We start from the raw sequence: 24,418 nt of genomic DNA, 5'->3' as shown, positions 1-24,418 counted from the left end.
TGATATAGGGAAACAATTTTAGAGGCTAAGGAAACAGCTCAGTGCTATGCCAGAAGACCGGAGTTTGAATTTCCAAAAATCATGTAAAAATCCAGACATTCTATAAGTGTCCGAAATTCCAACACTGAGAGATGAAAACAGGCATATACCAAGAGCTCACTAGCTAGCCTAGCTGAGGGATGAGTTTCTGGTTCAGTGAGGAAACCCTTCCACAAGGCAATAGGGTAGAAAGTCATAGAGGAAGACATTCAATCTCCTGTTCTAGCCTCTGCATGTACAGGTACAGGAGTATGCGCAGGCACACACATATATATGTATACATGAAGAATAATACATGTACATGTGAGTATACACACATACCAATTTTAAGCATCCGAATATTTAAAGGTTCATTAAAAAAAGAAAATGCATGAACTTGGCTGTTTAATTTTAGTTATTTGTGTATGTGTGGGTTTGTACATACAGGTGCAATGCCAATGGAGGCCAGAGGTGGCATAGGAACTCCCGAAGATAAAATTACATACTATAGGGAACCAAACCAGGTCTTCTATAAGAGCATTATGTGTTCGTTCGTTCGTTCGGTCTGTCTTTCTTTTTTGATTTTTGGGGTTTTTTTTGAAACAGGGTCTCTCTGTATAGCCCTGGCTATACAGGGAGCTATAATGGAGCTACTTGCATGAATTTGAGTGGGGGTCTGCTTCTCAGGCAAAGCTGTTACCAGTGGCCACACAAGGAAGAGTCTCCCGGGTTATGCACTGCCTACCACTCTTCAAGGAGGGGCAGGCCTTCCTGAATCTTGCACAGGTAAGCAGCACTGCTAAGTGTCAGCTACAGCAGCCAGAGCACGCTCAGGAGACAGCACTCAACAGCTGTCCCATCTGACCTCCAGTTCTCACATGATACCTGTCCTCTCTCTGAGATGGTACCTGGGCTTTGGGCATTTTTGTTTTTGAGATAGTTTTATTCTGTAGTTCAGGCTGGCTTGGAATTCTGTAGTCCACGCTAGTCTCTACTCTTTGGTGATCCTCCTCCCTTACCCTCTCACATGCTGGGATTTCAAACATGAAGCACCATGTTCACTTTAAAAAAGAAAAACAAGAATATCTGTAGCTAGCTAAAGAAAGATACTGTATCAAACCCTCAGCTGTGTCTGCCACACAGCAAGTATGACATAAAACTTCTCAGTTGTGATGCGATGATGTGAAAAACTAAGAGACAGATCAATTAAGTAAAGGACAAAATAAAAAATTGTTCAGAGGCCTAGTAATTCCCAGCTCTTAAATTTTTTTTTTTTTTGGTTTTTCGAGACAGGGTTTCTCTGTTTAGCCCTGGCTGTCCTCGAACTCAGAAATCCGCCTGCCTCTGCCTCCCGAGTGCTGGGATTAAAGGCGTGCGCCACCACTCCCGGTTTCCCAGCTCTTAAATTTAAGCTGGAATACCTTAGTTTGAACCTAGACTGAGGTAACATAGTGATTGTTGTCTCAATAGGGGAAAAAAATAGGAAAAATAAATATAGATCAGTAAAACTGTAAACTCAAATATATGATGTATATATATGTACATATATATACATCATATATATATATGGTATATATATGTACCAACATTTTTTTTTTAAGAAGAGATTTATTTATTATGTAGGTGCACTGTAGCTGTCTTCAGACAGCCCAGAAGAGGGCATCAGATCCATTACAGATGGTTGTGAGCCACCATGTGGTTGCTGGAATTTGAACTCGGGACCTCTGGAAGAGCAGTCAGTGCTCTTAACTGCTGAGCCATCTCTCTAGCCCCCAATATTTCTTCTAACAGTGAAGAATTTTGGAGAAAAATGCTAGAAAAAAAAAGGATTTTTGGTAGGTATGCACGGGAAGAGGGTTTTCTTTCTTTTCTTTTTTTTTTTTTTTGGTTTTTCGAGACAGGGTTTCTCTGTGTAGCCCTGGCTGTTCTGGAACTCACTTTGTAGACCAGGCTGGCCTTGAACTCAGAAATCCGCCTGCCTCTGCCTCCAGAGTGCTGGGATTAAAGGCGTGCACCACCATGCCCGGCTCGTGGTAGAATTTTTAAGACTTATATCTAGAAGTCACAGTCAATACTGTGCCAGCTATTGAAAGTCGTCTCTGAACATCGCACAGCATTTTACCTGTTTCCATCTTCCCTGCACCATTGTCTAGTTACTCAACCAGAGTTAAATAATCAAGATTGTAAATTTGAAGTTATTTTACTTTTAGTTATGTGTACATGTGGGTGCGGTGCCCAAAGTCCATAAGAGAGTATTGCGTCTCGTGGAGCTGGAGTTACAGGTAGTTGTAAAGAGCCTGATGTGGGTGTTGGCCACAAAACCTAGGACCCCTTGAAGAGCAGCAAGTGCTCTTAACCACAGAGCCATATCTCCAGAAACCCCTCCAAATTATATGGCTAAGTATTATTCATATTTTTGTTTAATGTAATTATTCAATTGTACTATTGTACATGCTTACTACAATCAATTAAAAATTCAAATATACAAAATTATTATATACTATTGAGTTCATAAAAAACAATGTAGTTGATATTTTAAATGTTTATATATATATTTATTGTGTGAATAAGTATATCCCTGTGATTCCCTTTGAGCTGGAGTTACAGGTAGTTGTCAACCAATGACCATGGGTCTTGGGAACCAAACTTGGATCCTCTATAAGAGTACAAACTCTTAACTGTTGAAACATCACTTCAGCACTTTAATTATTTGTATTATTGAGAAGGATGAGGTATTTATAAATGGGTAGTTACTTGGGTATGGTGATGGTGAATGTCTTTGATCCCAGCACTTGGGAAGCAGAGACAAGCAAATCTTTGTGACTAGAAGGCCAGCTGGTCTGCTTAACAAGTTCCAGGCTAGCCAGGGCCCACAGAGTGAAACCCTGTCTGGGAGGTTGGTGGTGGAGTGGTGGAAAGAGGTATTTAGCTCGCTGGGTGTAGCGGCACATACCTGAAATCCCATACTCAGGGCTCAAAGGCGGGAGGATTTGTTCAAGTTCAGGACAGCTAGCCCTAGTGTTTTAAACCACAAATAGAACGTTCTAATAATATAAGGGGATTTTTGGATAGGCGAGGAAGGCACTATTTCTTCTATTTAAATTATTAGAGCAGGTCTAAAATTTTGTTGTTGAACATGTTTTTTGATATGACGTTCACCTAAGTAACAAGGGGGTCCAGTTTTGGCAAAAAGAAAACCGTATAAATGAATTGGATTTTGGACATACCATGTTATAACAATTTGCATATTTTAATGAGTTCATAGTTTAAGATTTGTTTTTGCTTCTTTTTCTGCAAGCAGTTCATTCTTTTGCCCTTTCGGTAGTAAATTGTTGATCTTTCTCGTCCTTCTCTGAATCCAGCCCTTGTCCGTGACCAGCCAGGCTCTGGCTCTCTCTTGTGCTCCCACCATGTAACTTAGTTCCCCTTTATTTTGAAGGTTTTCTTTGACATTACTTAAAATAATATTTGCCACCAGGACTTCAAAAAATGTAATCAAATTCACTTTTCTTTTCATGGAGGGTTTTACTTTACACATAAAACCATCTTTTCCTCTTCTAGAATAAAACAATCCTGCCAGTTTCTTCTATTACTTATTTTCTCTGTATATGTTGAAATCCATGATCTGTCACCTTGAGGTATGAATCCATTTCCCCCCTAAATGGCTACTGTGCTCGGAAGGCCCCAGAGAACACTCTCTCCTAACCCACACCATTAGTGCATACTAAGCAGCGGTGTGTATCTGGGACTCGTTTAAATCTTTACCACTGGTGAAATCTGCTGAGGCCAGTTTTTCCTCATATTTCAGATTTTTATGAATTTCAAATCAGCTGTGCGGTCCAACTCCTTCCTGCATCCCCAATCCTGCTGACACTGCCCCAGATCTGAGTGCCCATGCTAGAGTTCCAGGTTGGAATGCACAGGAGGCTTCCTGCTTACCATCTTTTTGCCTTTAGTAATTTATACATACACACTTCTAGCTAAGTTTATTTCTAGATTTTTCCCCCTCCTGTCACTAGGAAAGTTCCTTTCTGAGGCATACCTTTTTTTAAAGATATATTATTATACATAAGTACACCGTAGCTGTCCTCAGACACATCAGAAGAGGGCGTCAGATCTCATTACGGGTTGTTGTGAGCCACCATGTGGTTGCTGGGATTTAAACTCAGGACCTTCGGAAGGGCAGTCAGTGCTCTTACCCACTGAGCCATCTCACCAGCCCCCTGTGGCATACTTTTAACTACTTGCTGAGCAGATACATAATGGTTACTGGCTTCTTTTTCTCAATTTTATACCCAGGGATCCATACAAAATCTATTTGTTATAGTCTCTCAGCTGATTCTTAGGCCTTTCTTTATGCAGACTGAATCATTGATCAAGTAATTTTTTACCAAGTTCTTTCCAATTTTTATGGCTTTCCTCCTCTAACTGCTTCGCCCAGTAAATATCTACATATGATTTTAAAAAACTAAATGTATTGAGGGTGTGGTAGGGTACGTAGGTGGGCAGTGTTTGGGTTTGGATGTATGTCCCAAGGACAGAGGACATCTTTTGAGAGTCAAGTTATTTCCTTCTCCTAGGTGTAGGTCATATACAAGGGCAAGGTTATCAGGCTTGCATGGGAATTACCTGCTGAGTGATCTTGCTGGCCTAGCAAAACAATGTTAAATAACAATGAGAAGACTTTAAAACCCTTTATAGTATTGTTTATACTATTTACTCATTAAACACGATGGTAACTTTTACATTAGGGCAGGTATTAAGAATATAAGTATTTTAAGACTGATTTTAGCTTTGAATGAATACTGAACTTTTAAAATAAATTATAATGACAATGAAAGAATAGCAACCATTAAAAATCTTTTTGAGCCAGGCGTGGTGGTGCACGCCTTTAATCCCAGCACTCGGGAGGCAGAGGCAGGCGGATTTCTGAGTTCAAGGCCAGCCTGGTCTACAAAGTGAGTTCCAGAACAGCCAGGGCTATACAGAGAAACCTTGTCTTGAAAAAAAAACGGAAAANAAAAAAAAAAAAAAAAAACTATCTCAAAAAAATAACAACAATGAAAAACCCCAAAACGATCTTTTAGGTATTTACAATGTGAAGAAAACTTACATTAGATTTTCTTCATTAAAGTCGGGCTGAAGAGTCTCCAGAGGAAACAAAGATCCAAAACCAACGCCCATGTTGAAGAATACAGCTGCTATATCAGACAAAGATGGGATCCAGGGCCAAACTGGAGAGTCACTGAAAGTATCTGGTTAACACAAGAAATTCTTTTAATTTAAATCACTCATTCACAACACCACATGGAATAGTGATAATCCATCTGAAGTGGTTTGAATATGCTTGTCCTAGGGAGTGACAATATTAGGAGGTGAGACCTTTTTGGAGTGGGTGTGGCCATGTTGGAGGAATGTGTTACTCTGGGCATAGGCTAACCATGTCAGTCTTTTCCTAGGGGCCTTCAGATGAAGATGTAGAACTCTCAGCCTTTCCTGTATCATGCCTACCTGGACAAGGCCATGCTCCCACCTTGATGATAATGGTCTGAACCTCTAAACCAGTATAAGCCAGCCTCAATTACATGTTGTCCTTATAAGAGTTGCCTTGGTCATGGTGTCTGTTCACAGCAGTAAAATCCTAATTAAGACACCATCTGTGAAACATTACTTTTGTAATATAGTTAAGCTATGGATCATCAAAAGTATAACTTCTCAGACTGTGAACACAGTACAAGATATCCGAGTGATCCTTCATAAAGTGTAAACAGTAAGGCAGTAATGTGTTTTTAAATGACCAGACACAATACTGGTTAAAGTCCTAAATACCATCAACACTGGAAGACTTTATCATCTCCAGTGCCTTTATAAATCTTCATCCCTCAAATAACTGACTGGTTAAACCATAATGCTTCTTTTAGTAAAAGGGCTTTCAAAGGCAAGAAAGTACTCAGTCTTAAAACTGATGGTTTCAATCTGCCTTAATGCACTACTTGCAAACATTAACACAATACTCTTTTTTTTTTAAAGAAATATTATTTATTATATGTAAGTACACTGTAGCTGTCATTAGACACTCCAGAAGAGGGAGTCAGATCTCGTTGCGGATGGTTGTGAGCCACCATGTGGTTGCTGGGATTTGAACTCGGGACCTTTGGAAGAGCAGTTGGGTGCTCTTACCCACTGAGCCATCTCACCAGCCCCCAACACAATACTCTTGCTCGTCCAAATGCCAATTAGCATCAGTTGGTTCAAACTGAGCCCACTGGTGTACCCTTGTAATCCTAGCAGCACTTGGAGGGATGAGGCAAGAGGATCAAGAGTTCAGGGCCAGGGCTGGAGAGATGGCTCAGTAGTTAAGAGCACTGACTGCTCTTCCAGAGGTCCTGAGTTTAATTCCCAGCAACCACATGGTGGCCCACTGTAATGGGATCTGATGCCCTCTTCTGGTGTGTCTGAAAACAGCTACAGTGTATTCATATACATAAGTAAATAAATCTTAAAAAAAATAAAATAAAATAAATTTTCAAGGCCAGCCAAGGTTACAAAGTTAGTTTGAGGATAGCCTGAGCTACGAGACTATGTCAAACAATAAGAACAATTAAGTCTAAATAATAATATTTTTTTAATTGGGAAATTTAACACAGATAAGTTTCAACTGTTTCTACTGACCCTATAAAAAAACCTCCTGTTATATATTCTTTTTAAGATTTAGGACATGAATGCCTGGTGCCATGAATCCCCAGCAACTAGTTTCAGACAGCTGACTGCCATGTGCAATTGAGTCCTCTGCAAGAGCAGCCAATGCTCTTAACCACTGAGCAGTTTCTCCAATCTTCATGTGTTAAATATTAAGGGTTGTCATCTGTCAAGGTCATGTTTAATTCCTAGTACCAGCAAAAATCAAAGCAAAAAAATCATGACTTTAACATCAAGCAATATGAAAGAGAGTATGGATATGCAATAGCACACACTACAGAAACTTATACTTACCATTTCTAATGGTTATTTCCATCAATGTACTTAAAATCTGCACCGACACAATACAATCTGTGTGAACAGACATCATCTGTCAAAAACAGATAAATAAATATTAGAAAGAAAGGAAAGTTTAGTATTTGCTAGGTCCATATGAAGCTATTTTGAGTCTGGTCATGAGAAGAATTTTCCTTTTTTTTGTCTTTCCTTTTCTTCCTTCTATATTTGATTTTTCAAAACAGGATTTTCTCTGTGTAGCTCTGGCTGTCCTGGAACTCACTTTGTAGACCAGGATCCGGCTTCCTCTACCTCCCAAGTGCTGGGATTAAGGTATGTGCCACCACATGCAGTTGTAAATATTGTTTTTAATCCTAGCTCCTTAGGAGCCTAAGACAAGAAGATTGTGAATTCCAGTCCAGCAATGGCAAAGCAGTGACATCCCACTTCTCAAAGGGTTTCACATACACTTCACTAAAAAGGGACTTTCATTACATGTGTATACAAGCAGACCAATTCCTTACAAATGGGTATACAAAACAGATACATAGGAGGTGGAACCAAACACAGGTCTAGTTTCAGGTCAGGCCTCTTTCTGTTCTAACGGGCTACTTGGTTTCTGTTGTTTCCTATTTTTACCTTCTATTTATTTCCTATTTTAACTTCTACCTGTAATTAATAAGTAAATAACACTTGAAACAATAGCACTACTCCAAATTAAATGAAAAAGCAGGGCTTGAAAGATGACTTAGTTGTTGCAGTGTTAATGAACAAGTATCCTTAGTATCCAACCCAAGTATGACTGCTTGTGGTGTATGTACCTTTAATCTCAATTTGGGAGACAAAGGTAGGCAGATCTCTTCTCAGTTGAGCCAGACTGGTTTACAGAGTTCAGACCATCTAGGGCTATATAGTGAAACTTCATCTCAAAATACAAACAAATCCAAGTTTTTTTTGTTATTTTAATGTGTATGAGTGTTTTGTTTGCATTTACGTCTGTGCATGACACATGTGGTTCCCATGAAAGCCAAGAGAGCATCATATCTCCTGGGACCTGAATTACATAGGTTGTTGAGTGCTGCCATGTAGGTGCTGGGAATTTAACCTGGGTCCTGTAGAGGAGCACCTAGTGCTCTTAACCAGTGAGCTATCTCTATAGGCAGGCCATGTGCATTTGTTAATTCCCAGCTTTGAGGAAACAGACAGAAGGAACCCTGGAGCTCACACTAGATAATAAGTGTAAAAGATTGTCTCAAAAAATTAAGTGGAGAGCAACTGAGGACACCCTTGTCAATCCCGAGCCAACACATGCATACACATACGGCCTCTACAACTGCGCCCCCACCAGCCCCACTAGACCCACAAAACAAAGAAAAAGAGTGCTTCTAAGATGATCAATAGGAAAAAAAAAAATCACACAGAGTGAGAAAATTTAGTTAGTAAAGTGTCTGCTGTTCAAGAAGAGAAGATGAGTTCAATCTCCAGACCTTATGTTAAAAAGCCAGGTGTGGTGTTGTGTGTATTTAATCATGGTGCTAGAAAGGCCAAGAGAGGTGAATTTCTCTAACTTGCTGGATATGGTGATTTGAATGAAAATGGCCCCCACAGGCCAATAGGGACGATTAGGGAGGTGTAGCCTTGTTGGAATGGGGATGGACTTTGAGGTTTCAGAAGCTCAAGTCAGGTCCAGTGTCACTCTCTTCCAGATGCCTGCCAATTCAAATATAAAGTTCCCAATTTAGATGTTGGGGCTGCTCCTTCTCTAGTGAGCTGCCATGCTTGCCGCTGTGATGGACTAAACGTCTGAACTTAAGTCAGCCCCAACTAAATGTTTTCCTTTATAAGAGCTACCATCATCATGGTGTTTCCTCACAGGAAAAACAAAAACAAAAACAAAACAAAAAAACCAAACACACACACACACACACACACACACACACACACACACACACACACACAAGCCCTAACTAAGACGCTGGCCATGTAGTCTACCCCACAAAGCAAGTTCAGGCCTAAAACAAGAACATCCCAGGTTTACCCCCGGCCTCTACATTTAAGCATTCATACAGGGAAAAAAAAAAAAAAAAATCAAACCACGGGGGGGGGGGGAAATCAAACCACAAATTAGTAATTGAAATTACAAATAAATAATATACCCATACATTTTTTAAAGATTTATTTATTTATTTAATGTATATGAGTACACTGTTGCTGTTTTCACACACACCAGAAGAGGGCATCAGGACACATTATAGATGGTTGTGAGCCACCATATGGTTGCTGGGAATTGAACTCAGGACCTCTGGAAGAGAAGTTAGTGCTCTTAACTGCTGAGCCATATCTCCAGCCCATACCCATACCTTTTTAATTAGGCGAGGGGACTTGAATCTGGATACATGTAGCCCCAGCGGGACTCAAACTAGCTATGCATCTAAAACTGACTTTAACTCTGAGCCTCCTGCTTCCATCTCCTAAGGATATGTTTATAGGTGGTACTACCATACCTAGCCACTCTCCAATTTTCTTTTTAAGGAAGGGCGTATCTTGGCTTACAGTTTTAGGAGATCATCCCATCATAGTAGAGAAGGCACAGAAGCAAGTCAGCTGGTTGGTCACACTACACCTACACTCATGAAACAGCACTCATTCTTTTTTGAGACAGGGTCTCACGTCTTCTAGTTCAAATTATCCTGAGAGACTACAGAGTCTCTCACTGAAGCAGGAGCACACTATCTTGCCTAGATCGAGTAGCCAGCCATTTACTGGCCTCTACCCTTCTCCTGACACTACTGGGATTACAGATGCACAGCTTTTACATGACTGCTGGGATCGATGTGAACTCAGGTCATGTTTGTGAAGGAAGCACTTTATCCACTAAACCATCTTCCCAGGCCCAACTAAGGTATCAAAGATGTTCAGTTGTCACTGGAGACAAAAGAACAGTATGTAGGTATTAGATGCCTTCATGGAGAGGATAAGGATAGCCAGGTGATAGTGGTGCACTCATTTAAACACAGCACTCTGGAGGCAGAGAACCTCCAAGTTTAAAGCTAGCCTGGTGTACAGAGTAATTTCTAGGACAGCCAGTGCTACACAGTTTCACCCCCCCCCCACTGCAATGACATGACAATCTATGTTCATTAGTATTACATTAATATTATACATTTGGTGCTCCTCTAGCCTGTCTTTCAGCGGCAGGAGCTTATGTCATCACCCAATGGCTGCCAGGTACAGTACATTTGGTGCATTTCCACTATTGCTATAAAAGTCCTTCTGGACATCAAGGCATGCTCCCTCCCATTCCCTCTCTGACTCTCTGATGCCCCCACTCTGAGATGGCCTTTTGCTCTTCCCCCTCCCCTGTTATAGGTATGTTGAATAGTGTGACTGTGGCGTTCCTTGGCTCCAACCAGCCAAGGCACTTTTCACTGCTTTCCCCTAACAATCAGAGTATTAGGAAAGCAGAGAGTCTTATGTTTAGTATGACAAGTCTACCAATACCTAGGTGAAATCGCTGCACTTTTTATCTAGTCCAGTGCTTCTCAACTTTCCTAATGCTGCGACCCCTTATTACAATTCCCCATGTCTGGTGACTCCCAATCATAAAACTATTTTGTTGTTACTTTATATCTGTAATTTTGCCGTTATGAATCCTGATATAAATATGATATGCAGATGGTTGTAGTCAATGACCTCTGTGAAAAGGACCCCTAAGGGGTCACAACCCATAGGTTAAGAACCATTGGTCTAGTCAACCTTTTAACAAGATATAGAAATTTAGATCCAGAGACGAATAATCCAAGCTAAAAATACCCGTACCTGGGAATGGTGGTACACACCTGTGAGCTCAGACCCAGTACTTAGGGCAGCCTAGGCTATGTAGTGAAACTCTTATCTAAAAAATTCACGAGGGCCTAACTGGATCTCTAGAACTCAGATGGTAGAGTGAGAGAACCACGTCCTAGAAGGTGTGTGTGTGCAAAAAAATCAAACCAAACCAAACCAAACAAAAAAACCCAACTGTAAAAATGTATGTAGAATACACAGTACTTCAACTGCTATTCTTTTCCTCTACTCAGAAGTATAGATCATAACCACAATAAATTTAAATCTAAACTCTAAGGAATAAACCCAAATTCTGTTCAGTTAGGTACAGAGCTTAAACCCATTTAAAAAATAATCTACTTTAAGAACATCTTTGCTGTGTCTGGTTAAGCTCTACTACCAGGAGAAAGTAACACCCAAAGACGTGCCAACATTTTTTTTTTTCTACCTCTTTTGTGTTAGAATGTAGGCTTCCAGTGGTGTTCCATCTAGTATCTCATACAGTGACACTAAAAATGCCAATCACTAGCTGGGCATGGTGGCACACATCTTTAATCCCAGCACTTAGGAGGCAGAGGCGGCAGATATCTGTGAGTTTGAGGCCACCCTGGTATACAAAGTGAGTTCCAGGACAGCCAGGGCTGTTATACACAGAACCAGTCTTGAAAAAAACAGAAACCCCCCCCACCTGCTGCCAACCACATGAAAATAATGAAGAATATACTAGCATGTCTATAAAGTCTTGCCAAATAGGAGATTTCTTTACATGTTCCCAAAGTCCAGAGTAGAAATGCCATTATTTCCCCCTAAATCTTAGTTCACAAGTGTGATGGTCCCGACAGGCTCACAGGGAGTAGCACTATTAGGTGTGACGGTGGAGTAGGTTTGGCTTCGTTGGAGAAAATGTGTCACAGGGGGTGGGTTTTGAGGTTTCACATGCTCTAGCCAGGCCCAGTGTCTCTCTTTCTCTCTCTCTCCCTGCTGCCTGCCAATCCAGATGTAGAATTCTTAGCTACCACTCTATCATCACATCTGCTTGTATACTGCCATACTCGACACCATGACAATAATGGACTAAGACTTTGAACTGTAGGCAAGCCCCAGTTAAACATTTTCCTTTATAAGAGTTGCTGTAGTTATGGTATCTCTTCATAGCAAAACACCACTGACTAAGACAACATGCAGTAGAGTTTTCTGATTCCAACAATACTTGGGTCCTCTGCAAAAGCAGCTGGTGCTCTTAACTGCTGAGTCATCTACCCGTCTAAGAACAGGTTGGTAGATCTTTGAGGCTTGGTCTACACAGCAAGTTCCGGGCCAGTAAGGGCTACATGAGACTGACTTTAAAGGGGACAGGATTTCCAGGGCAAGGCTCTTGTGTATGTACACAAAGGCATACTCACCCACACATGCCCCTCTAGAGCAAAGGTAAATACTGGTAGTCTTCTTGTATCACTCTGACCTATTTACTTACTGGAGGTGGAAGGGAGCACGGGTATGCCATGGCAAGCCAGTGGAGGTCAGAGGACAACCTCAGGAGTCTGCTGTCCCCTACCATATGGTTCCTGGAGACAAGCACCTTGACCAACTGGGACCTCTTGGTTAGCCCATTTCATCTTACTCTTTAAGAAAGGGTCCCTTGCTGATTGATTCAGCTAGAATAGCTGGCCAGTGAGCCCCATGATCTTCCTGTGTATACTTCCAGATGTATACAGGAGTTACAAAGATGTTTTGCCACTCCTGGCCTGCAGATGGGTCCTCAGAATCTGAAATTAGACCCCTTGTACTTGTGCAGTAAGCATTTAATACAGAAACATCTCCCCTGCCTGTAGGGCAAATTTTTGCATAGTATAAAATATCCTTTTATACTTAAAAACAGTTTACTTCCATTATTTTCTATAAATCCAAATTTAATTAAAATAGAACACTCCAGTAGTCTGAGAAAAACATGACGTGAGCTGGGCATGGTGGTGCACGCCTTCAATCCCAGCACTTGGGAGGCAGAGGCACTTTGATCTTTTTGAGTTGGAGGACAACCTGGTCTACAGAGTTCCAGGCTGGCCAGGGTTACACAGAGAAACCCTGTCTTCAAAACCAAAACCAGGGCTGGTGAGATGGCTCAGTGGGTAAGAGCACCCGACTGCTCTTCTGAAGGTCCGGAGTTCGAATCCCAGCAACCACATGGTGGCTCACAACCACCATAACAAGATCTGACACCCTCTTCTAGAGTGTCTGAAGACAGCTACAGTGTACTTACATATAATAAATAAATAAATCTTTAAAAAAAAAAAAAACAAACAAACAAAACCAAACAAGCAAGAAAAGTTGCCATGAATCTTGTCCTTGGAAGAATTCTTCCTTAACTGGGCACTATGGTAAACAGAGAGCCTAGCATTACATTGAAAGCCATCTCCATGGCCTTCTAGCTCTGCCAAAATCCACTATACTAAATACGAAATTACCATCTTGATATGTCCAGAGCAATAAACATCTACATTCATGTCTAACATATTTAGAGGAACACCAAAGCAATATATAAAATCTACATCATTTAAACAGAAACAAAGACACATAAATGAATTTAAGTATTAAATATGGACATGGAAGAGAAACATTCAGTTGAGTTTGCATAAAAACATAAACACATGGGGACTGCCAACATGGCTGAGTGGTTAAGAGTAAGATATTGTACTGTTCTCATAGAGAACTAGAATTCAGTTCCTGGCATTCATGTCTGGTGACTCAGTCACCTGTAATGCCAGCTTCAAGAGATCTGACACCTCTGGCCTCCACAGGTGCCTGTGCTCACACACACATACTCACACTTAGACATGTATGAATAGGGAATACCAAGACATAGGTACTCCTGTAACTTGAGAAAGAACATTGGTTCTTCCTGTCTCATTTTATTCTCCCAGAAATCATGGGTTTAATATATGGCTAGAGTAATTTTTTTCTGCTTACAGTGAAAAAAAATTTTCATAAATTTTATTTTTCCATTTATTTAGTGTGTATAGGGTATGTGCATGATCTAAACAGAGGCTACAGCATAACTTTCTCAAGGTGGTTCTTTCCTTCTTCCATGTGGGACCTGGGCATTGAACTCAGGTTGTGAGGCTTGGTGGTAAACACCTTCACTCCTGAGCCATTTTGTTAGACCCTAGGAGTTTATTGAGTAGAAAATACAGTAGGTAATTACTATAAGTCCCAAATAATTCTCTTACCCGAAACAGCCACTTTAACACAGGTACAGGACATTGGACGTAGTGGTATGCAGTGGTAAGGAAGCCTTGTGTTGTCAAAAAAATCTGATCTGTTTTTCCTGATCTGGAAACAGAAAATCAGTGACTGTTACCCACGGAAACAAAACCTCTAGCATAAACACATTTGACATAATCAGAGAAATGAGTAAGCAAACTTTAGCCGATGGAAATGAACTCCACACTAACATGGAACAGGTTTTCACATAACTGATGGTGATCTGATTCACTCTGTGGGCCCCACATTCCTCTGTGGATAAAATCACATTTGTATGCAGTACTCAAGAGTCTAACGAGTCCGAGGACATGAGCTTTTGTCAGCTTAGGGATGAACTTCCTAAAGCTCAACACCAGAATCCACATGGTCAAGCCCAGCTATTCTGACAGCCACTGTTATTACTGTTGTCACCGCTGTCCCTTTCCTTTTGTGGTACTGAGAATATGTTTTTGGAGAAAAGGTCCTGCTCTGTAGGCTCAGGGTGACTCCAAATTTGTGATCTTCCTGCCCTAGCAACTCTAGGATTACAGTGAACTGTCGTGGCTGGAATTTACATACTCGGTTCTCCACTTTGAGATACTATCTCTTGTAGCGCAGGCAAACCTCAAAGTTGAAGATGACTTGAAAAGTCACTTTTACTTACCCAGTGTATGCCACCACTTCTGGTTTATGTGGTGCTGAAGAACAAACCCAGGGCTCTGTATATCTACATAATCACTCTACCAACTAAGCTACAGCCTCAGAAGTCCCACCTGTATTTAATCCTAACTGATAAAAGTATGGGATGTATATGCTTGAGGCCTTTGGTTTTATTTCTAGCACTGCAAATAGGAGGAAAACTTAAGCTGACACCTGGAAGGCAGCAGCAGATTTTTACTGGGCTCTAATCAAAAACCTTTTTTTTTTTTTAAAGATTTATTTATTCATTTAATGTATGTGAGTACATTTGTCACTGTCTTCAGACACACCAGAAGGCATTGGATCTTCATTACAGATGGTTATGAGCCACCATGTGGTTGCTAGGATTTGAACTCAGGACCTCCGGAAAAGCAGTCAGTGCTCTTAACCGCTGTCATCTCTTCAGCCCAATCACTTTTAAAGAGCAACTTTTGAAAAAAAGATTTTATAAGTATTTTGCCTCTGTGATGGAAATGGAATTAACTAAAACCCAAATGACTGGGCATACCTATTCAGGTTTTGTTTTTTAAAGACTTATTTATTTATTTTCTTTTTTTGTTGTTTTTTGTTCGTTTGTTTTTTTTCTTTTTTATTATTATTTTCTTTATTTACATTTCAAATGCTATCCCGAAAGTTTCCCATACCCCTCCCCCCTGTTCGTTTGTTTTTAAGATTTATTTTATGTATATGAGTACACTGTAGCTGTACAGATCGTTGTGAGACTATATGTGGTTGTTGGGAATTGAATTTAGGACCTCTGCTCTCTCTGGCCCAAACATTTATTTATCATATGTACGTACACTGCAGCTGTCTTCAGACACACCAGAAGAGGGCATCAGATCTCATTATAGATGGTTGTGAGCCACCATGTGGTTGCTGGGATTTGAACTCAGGACCTTCAGGTAAGAACAGTCAGTGCTCTTAACCACCGAGCCATCTCGCCAGCCCTGTTTGTTTTTTTTGAGACAGGGTTTCTCTGTATAGTCCTGGCTGTCCTGGAACTCACTCCGTAGACCAGGCTGGCCTCGAACTCAGAAATCCACCTGCCTCTGCCTCCCGAGTGCTGGGATTACAGGCGTGCGCCACCACTGCCCGGCCGACTTATTTATTTTCATGTGCACTGGTGTTTTACCTACATAAATATGTCTATGTACCAGGTGCCAGATCTCCTAGAACTAGAGTTAAGACAGTTGTGAGCTGTGACATGGGTACTGGGAATTGAACCTGGGTTCTCTGGAAGAACAGCCAATGAATTCTCTTACCTGCTGAGCCATCTTTCCAGCCCTGTTTGGGATTTTTTTCCCCCTTAATAAAGTCATTTGAAGTAGGAAGACCCATTTCTTTTTCTTTTGTTGTTTGAAAAAGGATTTCTCTGTGCAACCCTGCCTGACTTACACCTCACTCTGGAGATGACACTAGCCTCCACCTCAGAGATCTGCCTGTTTCTGCTTCCCCAGTACTGGGATTAAAGGTTTACGTACTCCCTACCTCCCAGCCTATATAAAGGACATAGAAGAAGAATGATTACACCTCCCCTGACCCCCCACCCCTTTGGCTCGTGTTTCCTAGGAAGTTTTTTCATTCACTGACAATAAAGCTTACTTCTTCAGGATTCCAGAGTATAGTGAAGACCAGCTGAGACATCCAACCTCTTGGACTGAATGACTGGACTTCTGAACTGTCCTTCTGTAGACAGCCATTGTTGAAGTAGCCAGACCACAGCCTGTAAACCATTTTACTAAATCCCCTTTCTATACCTACAGATTCACAGTACAAGTTCTGTTCCTCTAGACCAATGGTTCTCAACCTTCCTAGTGCTGTGACCTTTTAATACAGTTCCTCAAGGTGTATTGATCCCAACCATTAAATTACCCTTACAGCTACTCTATAACTGTAGTTTTACTACTTTTATGAATTGTAACGTAAATATCTGTTATCCAATGGTCTTAGATTCCTAAAGGGGTCATGACTCACAGGTTATACTACTCTAGGGCACCCTGACTAGAATACCTGCATACATGTCTAGTGTCCACAAAGGTCAGAACAATAACTGGAATTATGTATAATTGTGAGCTACCATGCAGGTGCTGGGAATTGAACCTGGGTCCTCTGCAAGAGCAGTTAAGTGCTCTTAACCACTGAGCTATCTTTCTTTCTTTCTTTTTTTTTTTTTTGGAGACAGGGTTTCTCTGTGTAGCTCTGGCTGTCCTGGAACTCACTTTGTAGACCAGGCTAGCCTCGAACTCAGAAATCCGCCTGCCTCTGCCTCTGCCTCCCGAGTGCTGGGATTAAAGGCGTGTGCCACCACGCCCGGCCTGAGCTATCTTTCTAGCCCTAGAACAAATTTTTAACAGGAAAAAAAAAATCCAAATGTTTATGATTTACTTACTTGAGAATAAGCTTTTCCACAGCACTTTCTCCGATAAAACCAGAGTCTCTTAAATCTAAGGTATATTGATTGAAAATTTTTCCAGAATTGAGGAAATTAAATATTTCTTCACCTGGATGATGATCAGGAATAGCATCAACTGTAACTGAAAATTTCTTTAGAAATTCCCTGAAATACAAGGATCATTGAATATCAAAGAGTTAGGATACACATGATTTTGTACTTGGCAAACTCTGAAGAAACAGCATTTTGTGTTTGCTTTTTTCTTTTTAATGATTTATTTGGTTTTGTTTTTTTTGAGACAGGGTTTCTCTGTATAGCCCTGGCTGTCCTGGAACTCACTTTGTAGACCAGGCTGGCCTCGAACTCAGAAATTCGCCTGCCTCTGCCTCCCGAGTGCTGGGATTAAAGGCGTGCGCCACCACATCCGGCTTAATGATTTATATATTTATTTTATGTATATGAGTACACTGTAGCTATCTTCAGACACACCAGAAGAGGGCATCAGATCCCATTCCAGATGGTTATGAGCCACCATGTGGTTGCTGGGATTTGAACTCAGGACCTCTGGAAGAGCAGTTAGTGCTCTTAACCGCTGAGCCATCTCTCCAGCTGTTGTATGTGTGGTTTTTTTTTTTTTTTGAGACAGAGTTTCTCTATGCAGTCCTGGCTGTCCTGAAACTTGCTCTGTAGACGAGGCTGGCTTCAAATTCAGAGATCTGTCTGTCTGTCTCCCGGGTGCTGGAATTAATGACATCTGCTAACATGACAGGCCCAATGAAAGTTTTAGCATATTATACATTTTAAAGATTGATTAACTCAGGCTGAGGAGATGGCTCAGCAGGTAAAGTATTAATTTCAGACTATACACTGACTTAATATTTTAGCCAGGTATGGTGGTGCATGACTTTGATCCCAGCATTCTAGAGGCAGTGGCAAGTGGATCTCTATTTAATTCCAGTCCAGCCTGGTCTGAAGAGACTTCCAGGCCAGCCAGGGTTCTTATACAGAAAAATCCTTTCTCAGAGAGTGTTTTGCACTTCTTATGGGTACACATTTCACACTTCCAGTAGTGAAAAAAAATCACTGAGTCTCTCAGTGTTAAGATTTAGGATGAATTTGGTTTTAATGTTGGCCTTCCAACAAAACCCAAGTGTATCTCAGTCACTAAGCAGCCAGCCAAAGGTCCAGATGTTTTATAAAAATCAAACTTTAAAAATGGCAAAATAGTACCAGAAGATTATATAGTTTAAAAAGAGACTACCTGTGCTCTTCCAAGAGGCCATCCTCATCATCTGTATTATCCTGGTCGCCAATTCTGATAGGAGATTTAATGCCACGGCCCTGTTTTATGTCTTCCTGTAGCTGCTTCTGTAGTTCATCTAGCCTGAAAATTGAAAATATCATAATAAACAATCCATATTTATTTATTCATTCACTCATAGATTCATTCATTCATTCATTCTTGAGACAGGGTCTCTCTCTATAGTTCTAGAACTCTCTATATGACCAGCCTGGCCTTAATTCAGAGATCCATCTGCCTTCTGAGTACTGGGAGTAAAGGCATGTACACCAGGCCAGGCTTATGATTTATTTAAAAATGGCCAACTTTTGCTGTGATCTAAAAGCTGCACCAAGGATATCTCTTACCAAGTACTGTTATTTAACAAGTTATGTTATAATATAGGGTAAATCATATATGTAAAATATATTACGCTATTTTTTAAAAAGTTCTATTTTATATGTGTTTTGTCTAAATGCATGTTTGTGCAGTACCCACAGAGGCCAGCAGAGGGTGTTGGATCTCCTGGCACTAGAGTCACAAATGATTATGAGCAATCAGATGGATGCTGAGAATCAAACATGGGCCCACTGGAAGAGCAACCAGTGCTCTCAATCACTGAGCCATCTCTCCAGCCCTTTGAGTATTTGTCTACAACTAGAAATTTAAGAATGGCCTATTCAAACCAGAAATAGAAAAAAGAAAAAAAAATGACCAAATTTGATTATGTTCTCTAATCTGTAATATTCACTGAGATCTTGCAGACTAACTCCCTGATAATGTTAGTTAGGTTTTTGTTTTCATCATGGTCACATGATTATTATCATTACCACATGTAACACTTATTGAGCACTTACTATGGAACACCAAACCACAAACTCCTGGTGAGATTAAAGGAAAATAAGTGATCAATAAACTTACTGTTCTCTCACTATCGATGAGCCAATCATCATACCAAATATTACTTCTGTCTTTGTCTGAGAACACTCAATATTATCACCATTACCATTTTGTGTGTGTGTGTGTGTGTATGTGTTGAAATGGGTCTTTTCATGTATCCTAGGCTGGCCTGACAGTTGAGATCTTCATGCCTCAATTTAAGTGTTGGTGTGTGTATTACCACATATAGCAATGCAATGCTTAATTTTCTCTAAATTCTCTAAATTCACAGGGAAAAACTTTTAACCTAAACTTCTGAAGATTTCCTATAGTCATGTTTAACAAGGTTAAAATTTGTGACTTCTATGTAATTCAGTTATGTAAACTTCCTTTTATAGATACTTAAAAAATGATTTTTTATTGGTTGTGGGTGTGACTGTGGTGGCTAGAAAAACATGCCAGATCCCCCAGAGCTATATAGAGTTGTTGTCCAATGCAGATGCTGGCAACGTAACGGTAGTCTCTGCAAGAACAGCAAGTATTCTTTATCAAGGCGCCATTTCTCCAGCCCCCTAACCAGCTTTTAAAAAAAACATTATTTATTTGCTTACTAATTTATGTATTGTGGTCATGGAGGTGGTTGACAACTATGTCTCACTGTGTATGCTTGAAGGCCAGAGATCAACCTATAGGAATCTGTTCCTCCTACCAGGAGCTTCTCAAGACTGATCTCATGGCATCAAGTTTTGGTGGCAAGTGCTTTTTACCCACTGAACCATCTTAGCGGCTCCAGTCAACAGCTAAACTTTAAATGAAGTTTTCCGGTTAGTACATGAGTAGAGGTGCTGTTTTGGTATCATTAACAGTAAGTCAGCCGGGCGTGGTGGTGCACACCTTTAATCCCAGCACTCAGGAGGCAGAGGCAGGCGATTTCTGAGTTCAAGGCCAGCCTGGTCTACAGAATGAGTTCCAGGACAGTTAGGGCTACACAGAGAAACCCTGTCTCAAAAAACCAAAACAAAACAAAAAAAAAAAACCCAAACCACCACCACCAACAACAACAAACCAATAAGTCTGCAACCACACACATGATTTTTTAACTCAAAGCCTAATTTCTGTGTATGCGTGATTATGTGTCCCACCTATGTGTGTGTTTCCATGGAAGCCAGGAGAGGGTGTTAAAGCTCCCAGAGCCACAGGCACAGATGGTTGTGAGACACCAGACTTGAGTTTTGGGAAACAAACTCGGGCCCTTTTGAAGCATAGCAATTATTCTTAGTCACTGAGCCATATCTCTAGGCCCATTGTTTAAAACTTTTATTTGTGTTTTAATTTTTAAAATTATATTTAAGCTAGGCATAGTGGAGCATGCCTTTAACCCCAGAACTCAGGAGGCAGAGGCAGGTAGATCTCTGTGAGTTTGAGCTGGATCTACACAGTGAGTTCTAGGACAGCCAGAGCTACAAAGTGAGACCCTACCTCAAAAAACTAAAAGTAAATAAACAAAAATTACATTTACTTCTGAGAGAGAGAGAGAGAAAGAGAGAGAGAGAGTATGTATGTATGTGTGTGGGTCAGAGGATAACTCAAGAGTCAGTTCTTTCCTTTCCCCATATGAGTCTTAGGGACTGAGCTCTGGATGTTAAGCTCAGCAAGTGCTTTTACCCACTGAACCATCTCTCTGGCCATTTATTTGAGATAAGACACTGAATTCATGGCACTCTTCCTTACTCAGATTCCCAAGTTCCTGAATTACAACGGCCAATATATTCAGCTAGCTACATAACTGTCACTGGGAAAATCATGACCCTCAATTTCTTAATGTGTATCAAGTAGGCTGCTTATCATTTTGAACTATTTCCTCCAAAGATTAATATGACACAAAAAACATTGGTTTCAAAACTCATTCTTAATGTTAGGCATGGTGGTATACACTTGTAATCCCAAAATTTGGGGAGACTGAGCAGAAGAATCCAATCTTTGAGGACAACCATAACAATACACTGAGAGCATACTTAATTAAGCAAATAACCCTTCCCCTAGCCTAAGAAAACAGAACAAAATGTCTGAAATTGGTAAACATTAAAAAAAAGTTTGGATTTTAAAATGTTTAAGTGAAACCAATTTATTTATAATAAATAACCATGGTTCCTTAGAGTAGTTTATATCCATATTCTATAAAAATTGAATTTTTTTGATAGTTAAACATAGCTAATTTTTTAAAATTATGGAATGCCTCATGAATCTGCTTGTCATCCTTGTACAGGGGTCAAGCCACTCTTCCCTGGATTGTTCCAATTTTAGTATACACGCTGCTGAAGTGAGCACACATAAACATCAAGGTCCTACTTCTGTGCTAGGATAAAAACCCGGCATAGGCTGGGCGTGGGGGCGCATGCCTTTAATACCAGCACTAGGGAGGCAGAGGCAGGCGGACTTCTGAGTTCGAGGTCACCCTGGTCTACAAAGTGAGTTCCAGGACAGCCAGGGCTATACAGAGAAACCCTGTCTCAAAAAAACAAAAACAAAAACAAAAAAACAAAAACAAAAACAAACTTGGCAAAGGCTCTCAATAGACATTACTTCAAAATCAATAGCAAGTGCTAGAAAAAATGTGGAGAAAAGAAATCCTCATGCACTGCAGATGGCAATGTACAATGTTGCACTTGCTGCAAAAGACAGCATGGCATTTGTCCCAAACCCCAACAATTACCTCAAGTTCAGTAAGTCCTGGTGTGGGTCCAGACTCAAAAATACACAAATCATCATAGCATTTTTTTCTACAACAGCTGAAAAGTAGACACTGCCCAAGTGGCCACTAATGGATAAATGAACAAAATGTGGCATATATGCAAGATGAACAGTCAACCTTAAGAAGAAAATTCTGACCCAACTTTCACTACAATGAAGATATGCTAATTACAATGCTCTAGATATAATAAGGAAACCAATAAATAATCTCACATGGAATATCTACAGTAGTCAACTTCATAGGAACAGGAAGAAAAATACAAATGGTGGTTTGCCAAAGGCAAGGAGGCAGAGCAGAATGGGAATAGGCATGGAGATCAGTTTAAAAAAATGAAGAACTCTAGAGCTAGGTGGTGGTAATGCCAGTGTGCTAATACAACCTGAACTACTGAGAATAAGATGTAGGGCTATGGTGATGGCTCAGTGCATAAAGTATTCACTGCACAGAATCAGGCCCTGAGTTTGAATTCTCAGAACCCACATAAAGCCACATGCATATACCAGGTGTGTTGGTGCCCTTAGTTCCAAAACCCTGTAGGCAGAGGCAGGCAGAATTCTGTAAGTTTGAGGCCAGACAAAGTGATACAGCAAGATCCCATCTCTCTAAAAAAAAAAAAAGGGGGGGGGGCACTGGATACATAGCACAAGTGTCTGTAATTCCAGTGCTCCCATAGGAAAATGAGAGGCAGAGAAAGGTGACTCCCTGATGAAGCTCATGGGTCAGCTAAGGCTGGCATACACAGCAGTTTGAGCCTGCCTCAAACACAACAGGTGAGGACTGACCAAAGCTGTCCTCAGATCTTTACATACATGCTACAGCAAACATGCACTAGCACTCATGCATACACTGTACGTGCACACATATAATGAAAATAAATTCTACTCATGCTTTTCATCAATGATACAGTAAGATACTGATATAACAAGCAAAAAGGAGTTTATATTAATAATGAATGTTATATATAGCATACTGTAAAAACCTGTATCTTTTGATGTCTCTTGAACAAGAGAACAACACCTTATTTCTAAAAGAGTTGACAAGAGAATTAGAATAATGGTATTCCTACAAAATGAATGTTAATATCTAGTTCTCTTGGGATTCTTAGTGGACTGGGAACCGAAGTCACGGCTTTGTACTTGCTTGGCAATCACTTTCCCACAGAGCTAAATCACGAACCCTATCTATACTAATGTACCATTCTAAGGTAAACTAAAGCCAACCCCATAGCAAAGCAGTTTGTTAAATGAAACAGATTATGATTTAACCAACCTCTGCGTGTCTTCCATCTCCTTTACCAGTCGCTCTAAGGTATTTGTGTAAGTTCCGCTCTGAGCATATTCCTAAAACAAAAAGAAAGTTTAAAAAATACTTTATAACTTACCTTAGTAGAAAATCTGGAATATTTTAAAGTTGTTGAGAGTACTAACAACTATTTTCTATGTCAGTAACCTGGATCTGGATGACACCCTTCTTAAAGGAAAAGTTTCATCACCATGCTTTAAATCTAGTATTCTATACTGCAGGCAGTTTGATCTCAGTATCCATTAGGAGGAGGGACACTGCCTGTAAAACCCTGATAGCCTCAGGATCTGAGTGGAAACACCCAAGGGCTCTGTGGTGACCCTATCTTTGCTTCTGCATTCTATTTTAGTGAAGTCAATTTACTTCTAATTGACTTCTACTTACTTCTAATTACTACTACTAATTATTAGGTTTTACTATGGCATATTACACCTTCCCCACCAAACTTTACAGAAATCTTAAAATTAATACAGTTTACTCCCAAGATAGAATGAAGCACTTTATAAATAAAATTGCACACCACAATTAACAACATTTCTACACTCTACCTTCATTTACAGCAGTGGTCTCCAAAGCAGGGGGTGTGCAAGGTGATCCATTGGGGTGCAGGAAGAAAATAATAGAACTTCTATTTATATGGAACGTCTATAGAAACTCCAGTAGAACTTAATCTATAGTAACTTCTAAGTAACTGCCACAGGAAATACTTAATTTTCTTTTTCTTTCTAAATCTATTTTCTGTATATACTTTATTTCAAAAGTAACAGTATTATAGTGGTACATGTATAGAATATATAAATTACATATATATACTGGGGTACATGCTTAAAAGTTTCCTTTTAATAAAAAAGTACATGTGATCAAAAAAGTTTGGAGACCACTGATTAACAATAAAATTGAAGATATGGGGAACTCAGTTACCAAACAAGAATTCACACTCATGTTAATCTAACGGTGAGCTGTAGTAAACACTGAATTTTAAAGTAAGTTAACAATCTATCTTCTTTAATTAATCCAACTTTCCCCCATCAAGTGAAGACAAGTTATCATAGAACTTCTT

The 24,418-nt window shown here is 40.1% G+C and overlaps 1 protein-coding gene and 1 non-coding gene across 5 annotated transcripts in view; both read right to left on the bottom strand.

Moving 5' to 3' along the window:
• Slf2 (SMC5-SMC6 complex localization factor 2) overlaps positions 1-24,418 on the bottom strand; it is a 53,222-nt gene that overhangs the window by 18,011 nt on the left and 10,793 nt on the right. For 2 of the 4 annotated variants that reach the window (XM_021198606.2, XM_029538115.1), the window contains exons 6-11: positions 23,326-23,396; positions 18,408-18,530; positions 17,144-17,311; positions 14,043-14,145; positions 7,012-7,087; positions 5,132-5,273 (exon numbers count right to left, since the gene is read on the bottom strand). In XM_021198606.2, coding sequence (XP_021054265.1) covers positions 5,132-5,273; positions 7,012-7,087; positions 14,043-14,145; positions 17,144-17,311; positions 18,408-18,530; positions 23,326-23,396 — 683 coding nt within the window. Of the gene's footprint in view, positions 1-5,131; positions 5,274-7,011; positions 7,088-14,042; positions 14,146-17,143; positions 17,312-18,407; positions 18,531-23,325; positions 23,397-23,906; positions 24,415-24,418 lie in introns of those variants that run through there. The other 2 variants (XM_029538123.1, XM_029538119.1) reach the window with 2 other exon arrangements.
• LOC115063070 lies at positions 21,526-21,632 on the bottom strand. The gene has a single exon (XR_003842950.1). It is a non-coding gene; the product is annotated as a U6 spliceosomal RNA (small nuclear RNA).

This window comes from Mus pahari, chromosome 1 (assembly GCF_900095145.1).
Source record: "Mus pahari chromosome 1, PAHARI_EIJ_v1.1, whole genome shotgun sequence".
In the NCBI taxonomy this organism is placed as follows: Eukaryota; Metazoa; Chordata; class Mammalia; order Rodentia; family Muridae; genus Mus; species Mus pahari.
The sequence above is the reverse complement of the archived record's forward strand: the minus strand, read 5'-3'. Positions and strand labels throughout refer to the sequence as shown.